The following is a 12,502-nucleotide window of genomic DNA, read 5'->3' on the forward strand; positions in this document are numbered from 1 at the left end:
TCAGCCATTGAAGTGTTCTAAGCCTTTCTCCACCTCCATAAAGGGAGAAACTGAGGGCAGTGTCACATGGGACACTTAATGTGTGTTAAATGCACGTAACACATAAGCATCCATGCACTTAAGCAGTAAAACATTTGCTAAATGCACTCATGTCATAGCAAACTTATAACTTTAAGGGTGACAAGTATCTTTAGTTTTTATTAAGTAACACAGATTCAGATAACATTGGCCCACTCCATGGAGATAATATTAGCAAGTTGTGGTCCTCCAGCATCCCAGAATGCACCAGTCACAGCCCCTCTACTCTCACTCCAAGCACCGATCTATCCTCTTGCCCAAACTGTGTTGCCAAGGAGGGTGGTACCAACCACAAGGTGACATCCCCATCTGTCCTGGGGATGTGTGACCATAGCCCACATGGCATCACCTGAGCATCTACTGAAAGCCACCAAGGGTGGGAAGAACACCTAACAGAACCAAACAGTCTATAAATGCATTGAGGCCCAAATGGTGGCTTGGGGGCACTAGCAGGACTAGTAACAGATGCACACTGTATCAAGTCCATGAAGTTGCAGGATATTTAGGACAGGGACACCAACAACTATAGGCACTGCAAAGACTGTGGTCTGCAAGGAGCTGTCCGGGATGTTTGAGGTGGACCATACTGTCTCTTTCTACCACATTGTGCCCTACGCAGCTTCAGGGTGCAGCATGACAATAACAGTGCTGGAATTCCCATTCCACCATGTTCTACCAAATGGCCATAAAAGAGAATGAGGATGCCTGCTTGGTGGACTTGTTCCCCACCCAGACCTAGACCCAGGATACACAAGACAGAGACAGCTTGGATGAGGCCCTTGTTGAACAGGCAGACACAGACAACCTAGCACCAGCCACTGGTATGTTTTAGCAACTCTGAGGGAAAGGGTAACTGATGGGTTGACTTGGGGCTCTGGGGGTTGCTTGAAGGTCAGGGGTTACTTGGGTTTCACTCTGGGGGTGGCTCGTGGTTCAGGAGTGATTCTGTGTTCACTCTGAGGGTGTTGCATGGCTTGGTGAATTGTTTGGGTATGGGGTTGGCAATCAGTACAGATTGTCCCCTGCCCCTGAGATTTACCAGAAGGGAGGGAGGAGACATTATGTGTTGCACAATGTAGAGGAAGAGAAAATTGGTGGCACACCCAGGCTTGGACCATGGCACGGGGCAGATGTTTGATAGGCTAGTTAAGGCATTCAGTGGCTAGGCCAGCTAGTGTTAACCCTATTTAAGCATTAATTCATGCATACAAAGCAGTTGGTGGAAACCCAGTCTACCTGCGCCAGTCCAGACCATTTGCCTAGCAATAGTAGTTGGCAACACATACCAACCCCCCTACCTAGAAGTCCCATGCACATTAGGATACTTTGGTGGTTTTGGGGGAAGCTACCTCTACTCTGGTCCATATTGGTTGCTGCTGGTTGAATTTCACATGCCATTACCTAGGGGTGGGCACAGCAGAGCTCCTGCCCACATGACCAGGATCCAGCATCTCCATCAGATAAGTTTTTTAGGGTACCAATATACAGAAATACACAATCAAAGGCTTTTTATAGGCACATATGAACATGAGCAGAGAGGTGGCAGAGGGGGTAAAACTCTGAGAGGAGGGAAAGTTTAGACCATAGTACAATGCCACCCTACATCTGTGCCCCACAAAGGCACTGTTGATACAACTGGTGGCAGTCCTATATGCTCCTCTGTGCAAGGCATGAACTAATCTGGCACCAGGAATACTTCATTGGTTGGGTCCCAGTATTGTAGCTGTCTCTGTCATTCCAGGGATACTGGGCACAGCCATATCAGGTGGCAGTGAAAGCGATCATCCTTCAAGATTTCAGGTCCCCATGCAGCTCAGGGTCATGGGGACAGTGGTCTTGGAAGTTTTGGGCAGGGCGTGAGGCGGGGCATCATTCTTCAGGGGAGACCTTGTCAGGGGGATAGCAAGGTGATCCTAGTTTAAGACATGGTCATTTATTAATTTCACTGCTACGAGATCTGGCAAAGCTATGAAGCTGTAACACGGGTTTAGGAAAGCTTCCAAACACTCACCTACATATGGAGTCATACACACCTTTCCTAGGAAGCCATAATAATTGGCTATCTTTTCCATGAGTCTGCAGCTGGTTTTGGCACAGGAAGTCACAAGAAGCATCAGGACATATTTTGCAGCGTTGCTACCTGCAAAATCCAAGTTAGCTTGAAAGATGTTTACTAATGTTTTGGAAAAGCATATTAAAGTACATCACAGCAAGTAAAGGGTTCACAATCAGAGAGCCTCTAAACCCTTCCCACTTGGCAAAATATTGTCACAGAAAGACAAGGCTTCCTTGATCAGAACAGCCTGGAGGTGATTCTTTTCAGGACAGTTGACTGGCAGTGCAGGTTCAGTCCAAGCATCATCCAGAGTGCTTGGGACCTTCCCCCAGTGTGGTTCTGTCCAGAGCTGGCGTGGTTTTCAGGAATGTTTTCCTGCTCATCTCATACATTTTGTGGAACATGCAAGAAGCTGGGAACATTTCTCAGCCAAGTTCAAGGCAAACCCCAGGGACTGCCATTGTGTCTTCAGGCACCCTTCACCATCAGATAGTTACTCACAGTTACACCTTTCCTGGGGTCCAGCTGGCTGGTGTATGGCTTCATGAGCCAGGGGAGCAGCAGGTGGGCCAGGTCCTTGATCAGTGGGGGAATGGTCAGACTGCCTAAATCCATAGTGGGAGTGCCACTTCTCCACCCTCCATCATTTCTATGAAACTAGGTTCTGATTACATTGTGTACCCAGCCCAGACACCCAGCACTGATGTTAGTGAAGCATCCCATGGTGGTACATGACTTCCTGGAGTATAACTGAAAAGAACCCCTTATGATTGATATAAACTGTGGCATAGTGAAGGGGTCTTAGAATATGTACATGGGTCATATGAAAGGCCCCTGTGCAGGTCATGAAGCCCATATTTTCGAACTCTGTGATGACCTCATGAGGGTCCTGTGCTGAATAAACTGAGGCCCCAGCTCCTCAAGTATGGTATCACACACTTTGTGGACAGCTGTCATCACCATTGTCTGCTCCATGCTAATTTGGTTGGTGAGAGAGTAGAGGCTGTTGGTGTTCACCAACTTCCAAATCAGAGCTATGCATGGCTTAATGGACAACAAATGTCAAAGCCCAATGTCCTGCAACTGGAGCACAAGGGGCAGCTCAGTGCAAAGGTTCATAAATGTGTCACAAGACATTCTAGAGTTTTGCCTCCACTCTTCTTCATCCCAGATTCCAAGCATGAGTTGTTTCCACCAGTTCTCGCTGGTAGTGCCCAGCAGCAACAATATGTCATCTGATACCCAGCCTGTAGCACCGTGGCTTGTGCAGCATCATGTGTCTCCTGCCACTGTGGCCCACTATGAGCTCCATGGCAACATCACAGTACTCAGAGTTGTCTCATCAGGGCCTGGAGCCTGTGAGGTCAATGAATTGGATGTCTGTGGTTAAGAGTGGTCAGAGCAAGGATTTGCTCAGTTCTACCATGCATTGTCTCCAGGAAGGTCCTGGAGACCCAACACCAGCTGGAACGGTCGGTCAGAGAGGGATTATAATTCATGTCCTTGTCTCACTTCACTTAAGCCAATTGATGCTTTTGTTTGCACCTGGCTGTTTTCAGCTGCTGTTAGAAATATGGGAAAATTCACTCCAAGGTGGCATGCCAGGAGGCCTGCTCACCGGCTCTCTAGCGGCAGAGCTAGAGGGCATTAACTGTGCATGTAGAGTTTGTAATAAACATTACTGGATGAGCACTCAGAACACATTTTAACTTTTAATGCCTCATAACTTCTCATAGATTTAACACAAGGTCCTTAGTAAGAAAATATTAGTTGAAAATCTCATGTGATGAATCATCTGACCCCAGAGATTGTGTTTTTAAGAAAAACATTTTCATTGAAGGCACAAGAATTAGTAACATTACAAATGGGACTATTTGGATTCCTTTTATAAGGAAGATGCAGGATCTTCTCTAGAGCTTTAAATTGAAATAGAAATTTTTGCCATTAGTTGAAAACGTCAGCATACTGCTACAATGAAAATGCAAGAGAAGAGATTGTACCTTGGTTCTTATACTCGTTAAAGGAGAAATACAAAACCTAAATATTCAAGGTGACCTACATGTCTGTCTCACTTTTCCTTTTTCCATTTTTTTCCTGGTATTTTTACATCTGCAATCTTTGGCATTGATGCATACACACTTGCACAAGCAAACAGTGCTTGCATTTAGTGACCCAGCAGTTAAATGACATCTTCTTGGTACATACATATTCACTTCGCACAGGTAAACATGGTAAATTCTGAGCACAAGTTTAGCAGCTCTTTCTGAAAGTGTCTCCTTTAGTATTTAGGTACATTATTCAAAAAGTTATACAGGGGTGAAATGCAGTAAAGAGATTTTTATGTCTGGGTTATCATCCAAAAATCGTTGACCATTGTAAATGAAGGGTCAGTGTGCTTTTTATTGAGAAGGCCTCTACCTGGCAGAGAACAGAGGTTGGCAGCATCCAGCCCATGAATTGCATCCCACTCATGGATCCACCGGATCTGGACTGTGGAGTTGGAGGTCTTTGCCTGTGCCCATGATGTTGCTGAGCAGCAAGGGGCTGTGTCAGAGTATGGCAGCTTGCACCAGTGCCCTTGCCACTGTTGCTTCTCCCTGGTCTTTCAGCTCTGGTCTGACATGGGTTGGGTGTTTTCAGCAGTACACCAGAGGCGGGGGTTGGGGGTGTCTTTGACTGCACCTGTGCCAGGCTGCCAGATGCTGTGCCTATGCCACCACCACTTTTCTCCTGCTCCCTTGTTGCAACAAAGGTGCAGCTTCCAGTCTATAGGGTACTGTACTGGTACCAGCTATCTGCAAACTGTCCTTGTTGCTGCCACTTTTCCTTCCTTGCTACCTCTCAAGCTGCAACATGGGCACAGCTTCTAGGAGCTGTGCTGGGGTGAGCAACTTCCCGCTGTGCCTGCACGGTATCTGGGCCCTGAGGGTGTGGAAGACCAAGGAGAAGCATCAGTGTGGGGCACAGTTTGCAGTTGCCTGGTCCTGGTACAGCTCCCCATGGACTGGAACCAGTGGTACAGTTGCAGCCAGGAAGCAGGGAAATGAGAGAAGTGGCAGTCATATGATTGCAGCTCCTATCTGCTTGACTCCAGAGCAGGCACAGAGAAAATCCTCCATTGTTGCACTGCTGAAGCCACCCAGATGACATTGGTCCAGAGTTGGGTTCCTCTGGCCTACGCCTTATAAAAGGTTGCTTGCCCTGTGCCCTAGAATGTCATTCATCTTGGCAGCTGCATATTCTTGAAGCCAAAAGCTGAATTATCCATGCCTATTGAGCAACTTTAATTCTGGAGAATGTCTTTCCCTGTCTTGGTTGAGGAACTCTGATGCATCTTGCATGGAACAACTGGTGTGGTTTATGGATTGACAGAGGACTTTGGTCTTCGGTGTTATCAATAAAACCTCTTCCATGAACATAAAAACATTACAAAAATAGGAAGAAAATGGGGAAAGGTTACAGTATATTAATCAAATGATATTTTCTCAGAAACTGCTCCATTGAATAGGGCACTGTAATGAGAGATTCTTTTAATTTGGGTAAATCTTATAACCCCTGTTACTAAATTTCTTCACCTGTAAAATGTGGATAATGATGCCTGATCATTGCTGAATTTTGAATTCTATGCATAAAAAAATACTGCTGTTCATAAATGTAAAAAATTACTAACGATCCTGTTTTGTTGTAAAATTCTTCTTTAATATTAAATGAAAGTTATTAATAAAAAATTAGGTTGCAAAGCCTTGCGTTTCACATGAAAGAAGAGTGTTTTAATTAATCTTAATTAAAAATGTAGGAAAAGCCAGGTTGTACAGGTTCTCTAGTAATAAAGAAGCATTATTTAAAAATTAGTATCTGCTACGTTAATTGTATATGAAGTGGATTGTAAATCTCCCTACTAATAATCAGCTTGTTTATGTTGATTTTCAAGTGTCAGTGTTTTCTGTTCAAGCTTTTTCTGAAGGAGCTCTGTGTAGAACAGGATGGTGGTTTTGGGGGCTTTTTGGGGGGAGGTTTAAAGGTTCTTTTGGGAATCTTTGGTGATTTGGCCTTTCTTTATTACACTTGTATTGTTCATGCTACATGAATCAGTTGTACACAGGCAATGAAAAGAGCTTCTTCCACCAACAAGTTATGTAATATAGGTCGCAAGTGCCACTTGTTGATGGGTTTTTAAAAGCAACAATTTCTTTACAGTGAACACAGGTAACAGTTTTTTGAATGATGCACAATATTGAGTGGTAGAATCGATGAGAGGCAGCTTTTAGCAGCAGGCTGATGGAAAGATACTTTTGTAGGTTTTGAATTGCTGTCTAGAGTCATTCTAAATTAATAAGGAGAGAATGTTTCTCCATGTGCATATAATGACAAATATTTATCTCCTGGTAAGCTTATCTATAGTAAAATGAAAGTCATCCTTCTCAGGTTTTGTCTCATATGCTCCTTCCAGAAAATTAGTTTAAAACAGGAAAAAGTTGCAAGGGAAAGATGAGACCAGCCTTGAAATAGCACAGCCTGGTGACAGAGTGCTGGTGTGAGTAAACGTATAACAGGTCTGGGAGAAAAAAAAACAAATGTGCTTTTCTGGGGCTTGGTCCTTCAAGGTGCTGACCGCCATGATTCTCATAAGTAAGGAACCAAAGTACAAAAATAACCCCCTTTCTGGACTGGGAGCAAAGTGTTCGGGGCGCTGCCAAATTGTATATTCTGTATAATTTTCTAGGGTGCCGGCTTCTTGTTTAGTGACACAGCAAGACTTTTGTCCTTTAACATAAAATTGGGAGGGTACAATACCACTACTCATGCATTACAGATAATGTTCTTATTTATTAGTATAAGATTTCACTGTTTATTAGTACATTAATACTTTTCTTGCTTTCATCTCAAGTCTACGTGGTAGAGAGCTTGAATTCATGCAATAGCTGAAATGCTGAATTCATTCACCAGCTCCACTGCAATAGATTGAATTTAATTAGGTACTCCAGCTGAGTAGTATAGTCTTCCGTACTATGCTTTTAATAAATAATATGCATGTTTTTGGACCTTGGTTTGGAAACTTAGGGAGAAAGAAAGAAGAAACTTTGTATCATTGGATTAAAACACTTTGAAAGCTTTTGAAGAAAACACGTTTAATGTCATTGTTTTACATTTAATGTCATAATTTTCTCCCTTTCTCCAGTGTTAAAAAACCCAGTCTGTAAATTATACAGATTTCCCACTTCTGACAACAAGTGGATGCGTATTCGAGAACAAATGGCTGAAACAACTCTTTCTTTCCATGTTCCCAAGGAACTGATTAACCTGCACATAAAGGAGGATATGAGAAGGTAAGGGAAACAAAAACAGATCAGATGCTATTTTTTCCTAAGGACTTCTTTTTCAGTTATATTATACATGACTACTGATCAAGAGAAGCTAAAATATGCTGATTGATATTATGAAACGGACAGAGGAAATATGGTGATCTCCTTGGCTGATAAATTCATAGCTATGACTGCAATCAACACAATTCATTGCTCAGAAATTTTCAGCCTCTAGTGACTTCATGAATTCCTAGTAGTGCATTGTGTTAAATACAATCATGGTTCTGAACTTCTGAGAATAAGCAGCTTATTAATAATATAAATATTTTGAAAAATTAACATGTTTTAAAACCAAATAGCATATGATAGGTTGCAGAGTGCTTTGGAGTGTGTTCGGCTGTGTGCCCTAGCATCATTAATGCCATGGAATAATAAAATACAAGCAATACGGCAAAGGATGGTTGAATGAAGTATAGGACCAGTAAGTACACAAATAATTTCCAGTAACCGCTTTGCATTAACCAGTTAAAATGCTTATTTTCACATATGGGGCTTCAAAAAATCTTCATGTGTGAATGTGATGGTACAATCAAAAATGATTTCTGAGAAGCATCTATCTCAGAAAGTTCAGAGAGGGAACAACAGTGGCCAAAGATGGCCATAAGCCACCCCAAATCTGAGGTGCCATGGGAACTGAAAAAGGAGCCTGCCCGTGGCCGTCTATTTGTTGTGCTGTAGCCCAGAATGTTTATAGTTCTGTAGTAGTATAATTACATACTCCATAACTCCCCACCCCCTACTTGTTGACTCCTCGGTATATCCTCCTCTTTGTAATCTGTGACATCCTGACACTGTTTTATGTTGCTTTTATCCTGGGAGTATTTTTGTCACAGTCTTTACAGCTCATCCATGACACCTATATATCACTGGAACCTGTAGCTGGGGTCCAGAACTACTCCCCCAGCTTTACTCCCACTGATATTGGTGTCAAAATTGTTGGCTTCTTTGATCCTTATACTAATGGTATTGAGATGAAATGATGAGTGATATGAAGCACATGCATAAGTTACTACAGAATTCTCCTTTATTATGTTGTGTTTATGACTTACATAGCCTGTTCCTGTTTGGGAATGCTAAATTTTCAGGGGTTTTTTGGTAGATACTGAAAGCAAATTGCTTTGACTGAACAGTATAGCCAGGTCCCAGATTTTCATTCATTTAAATGAGTATGTATTTTTTAACGTAGGGTTGAATGAGCTGTTTCATTTATATTCCTTCTTTGGCATTAGCAGTAGCAAAGCTGCTCTGGAAACAGCACATTCTATTACACTGTTTATAAGAGTGTACTGCATAGGTGAGGTCATAACGTGATTATATATTAAAATAAGAATGGGAAAGATAAATAGGCATATTTCTATCCATCGCCCATCAGCATAGTATCTGAGTGCCTTTCACAGCTGAATAAATATATTAGCAGCTGGAAATGCTGCCCCAACCTTCTCTCCAAGTGGTACAAGAGGCATATTTCACAAGAAACAAAAAATCTCAGTTCTCAGGAGTGCCTGCTAGAGATAGCCAAGCCTCTGCCCCTCTCGCATCATCCAAGTGAGAAATGAACTAAAATAGCAATTGCTCAGAGACCAAGTCAAGAGCTGACAATTTCAGTGCTGCTGCTGGGGTAGCTATTGAAGCCTACTTGAAAGAGTGTGTGTACATGAGCATGCATGTGTGAAATTCACTGTACTGACATGGTGAAGTGGGGACATGATGCCAGACACCGGTAGCAACCGAAGGTAGGAATACTGGCAGCTGCTAGGTTGAAAAATGGTGATGTGATTGCACTTGTTAGGGGTAGTAAGTGACACTACATGTCCTCACTTTTAAATGATTTTCAGGGGAAAGTGATCCAATAAACTTGCAGTTACAGCGGTAGTTTATGTTGTGAAAGCTTTTCTACAAAAAGAGACACTGCAAAATTACTTTTTTTTTAAATGAAATCTTAGATTAGTACTGACATTTCAGCACTAGCAGTCAAGTTATTGGCAGAAGGTTTTACTGCCAGAGTTGCTGGTTTACAGTTAGTGCAAAATTGTGGGTACTTCTGAACATTTTAGTACAGATTTTCTTCAAAACTGGATTTCTGTTAACTGTTGTCTTTCAGTCTGTGTAAGGGGTAGGGTATAGAGGGTCTTGTTTGTTTTCTTTTTCTTTTCTTTTCTTTTTTTTTTTCCTCCAGGATCTTTTTTTTGTCTTCCCACCCCTACTGCATTTTTTCCTTTTTAAAGAAACTAAGCACAAACTATGTGCGAGTGCAGTGCTCTGTTTTATATTTATGACTCCTGTGGCAAGTCTTACAGACCCTTTTAGGATACTAACATTCTCCTGTTGTATATACATCATATTTTTAATTTCTTTTTCCCTTCATAACCTGAGATAATGTTTCCTTACAAGATAAACCTACAAAAAATATTGTAGCTAATCAGAACTTTTACATTTCCTAACATTTATTTGTTTTTGAATGGGCAACTTCAGGGAACATTTAACTTCAAAAGTTGAAGCATTAACTTTGTTGGTGACAGGGTATTTTAATAGTAACTAATATTCTCCAAAATGCAAATAAATGAATTAAGGACTTATGCAAATGTCCACAGAAGAAAATCTCCATAAGGATTATAAAGCTGTATTTCAATTTTGATTTTCTGGTGTAACAGCAAATTACTTTGGTTTTATCCTAAGCGTTTGTAATAGGTTTCCATTTTTTTCTGTAGTTTTATATTATGTTAATAAGGTTTTTGGATAGTGTAGTATGAATGGCATGGATGCTCTTGATCATTTTTGTTCGTTTACCATTTTTCATGTAAGAATGGAATATCCATTTTTCAAATTTCAAATTTAAAGATTATAAATAAGGAAAGGAAGTTTAGATCCTTACAATGAATTATTCAAAAAGTTTCAACAACTCTACAGTATAACCCTGCAGTAATAAAAACACAGCCTGGACTGGCTTTAAATCAGCACAGCGAAAGACAGAAGACGACAGTTGACACTGTTTTCACTGTATGTCTTACAAGTTCCATTGAATTTCTGTTAATCCCTTGGGGTCAATCTTGGCTAAAAAGGAATGTCACCAGTTTGTCAGGGCTCAGTTTGGCTCTTGGCATTTATGGACATAATCCATAAGCAAATTGCAGGAATGAACTACTGAACTTTCCATGAGCCATCTTGCTAACAAACAAAGCATAATCAGACTTCTTTCTGCATCAGGAGTGTGTCCATTTCTAACTCGAGCATGCTTTTCTTGTAAAACAAATACGTTAAAATCCATTTGTCTGATTTTATGGATTCTTTTTTGTCATTTCCAAATATTGATACGTTTCAGACCATATTCTAAAACTCTATTTTTCAATATCCCATCTTTAATAATATTTCCATGTGGGAGCAAAATTGAAAGGATTTTTTAGACCATTAACACCAATTCCGTATTTTGTGCAATAGCATTCATTTGCTCCAGTTTACACATGAGGATTTAGTTCAACTCCTCCGCTGTTCTGCAGAGAATAGGATATTTAAGCTATTATAGTGGCTTCAGGAATGGTAATAGTGTGAGACGGTTGCACTGAATTTTTTTTTGACATTTTAGGACTTAATGTCTGGGTTACGGTGGTTGATGAGCCTTTGTAGGTGGGTCCACGCTTGCAAGCGTGTGAGCTTGCAGCAGCTCAAATAGAGTGATGCAAATTTGAGCCAGAGCTTTTTGCCTCAGCACACGTGCCCGGACATGCACTTTGGTGTGGGGCAAATTGTGCCACATGGGGCAAAATAACCCTGCCTGGCTCCTCCCAGATCTGCAGTCAGTGGGAGCTAGAGCCTGGGGCCAGCACTTGTTCTGTCTCCAGCAATATAAAAAGCTGCCCTGTCCTGGCCCTAGCAGTACAAAAAGCTGCACTGTGAAGTAGCTCAGGGCTACTTATTCTCAGAACCTTCTGGGGCCCAGCCAGTTGGTACCTGGGGACACTACCCCTTGTGCCAGCTAGACTGCTGAAGCAGCCTGGGGAGTTCCCTGCACACTCTACCCACTGCAGCAGTCTGGCAGTGGGGGGCTGCTGCCTGGCTGTGACCTGCTGTGCGCCTGCCAGACCTGGATGGGGGCTGCACAGTCAGTAGAGGCATCTGCCTCTCTGAGCCAGCTGCCAGTGGACTGTGGCCACAAAGTTGGCCTTTATGTGGCACTACTGCCATGTATGCCACCTGCCTGGCCATCTGGGCAGCTATCAGTCAAACAGATCTCTAGTATTTATTTTGAATGAGACAGTCTGATTAGCAAAGGGGATTTTTTCAAAGTTTAAGTAATCATCCAATTAATCATCTGCTTTATCTTGCCATAGACAAGGGCCCAAACACAAAGAAATTCATTAAATCAACTCACAAAGAAAAGCCAGAAAACTAAAACGTTCATTATAACTCTAGAGCATCTAGCTCTAATATATAAAGGAAAGCGTTCCTGTAATTTGACACAAACTTATTTGTACTGTTTTCTTTGACATAGGCAAATGTAGTGTTCAATTAAAAAACAAAACAAATGCCCATCTAATAGCCGATTATTAAAATATAATTTTGGATTAAAGTGTAATTGATACAAACTCCTTTGTTCAGACTGTTACTGAGTTTAGGAGCCCTCTTTTGTAGTTGAATGAGTGAAGAGTTACACACAGCTGTTCCACAAATATTATGCAAAAGTAGAAGTCTGTTAGCCCAATACATTGTTCTCTTTGGCGACTAAGGAGTTAAGTGTCTGCTTATGAAAAGTGTAGGTGATAAGCATCACAGGAAGGGAAGAAATCAGCTAAAACAACTGAATATTATCCAGTATCTTATATTTGATCTGATATGGAAGAGAGAGCCAGTAATGTCACGGGACAGCACCATTCTTACTGGATGTGGGTGAGACAGGCTAGATTAGGGGGCATCAAACTAACCTCATGCTCCAGACTGGATCTGGACTGCAGAGCTCCTTGATGAGCTGACTCTGAGGGTAAGTGGTCATGGGCCGGACAGCCACTTGCTG

At 41.8% G+C, this 12,502-nt stretch overlaps 1 protein-coding gene across 8 annotated transcripts in view; it reads left to right on the forward strand.

The window, feature by feature from the left end:
• Window positions 1–12,502, forward strand: part of INPP4B (inositol polyphosphate-4-phosphatase type II B) — a 613,602-nt gene that overhangs the window by 422,505 nt on the left and 178,595 nt on the right. For all 8 annotated transcript variants that reach the window (XM_090036465.1, XM_090036466.1, XM_090036467.1 and 5 more), the window contains one exon: window positions 7,314–7,461. In XM_090036465.1, coding sequence (XP_089892591.1) covers window positions 7,314–7,461 — 148 coding nt within the window. The remainder of the gene's footprint in view (window positions 1–7,313; window positions 7,462–12,502) is intronic.

Source organism: Crocodylus siamensis, chromosome 2 (genome assembly GCF_052110815.1).
Source record: "Crocodylus siamensis isolate JL-2025a chromosome 2, ASM5211081v1, whole genome shotgun sequence".
NCBI lineage: Eukaryota > Metazoa > Chordata > Crocodylia > Crocodylidae > Crocodylus > Crocodylus siamensis.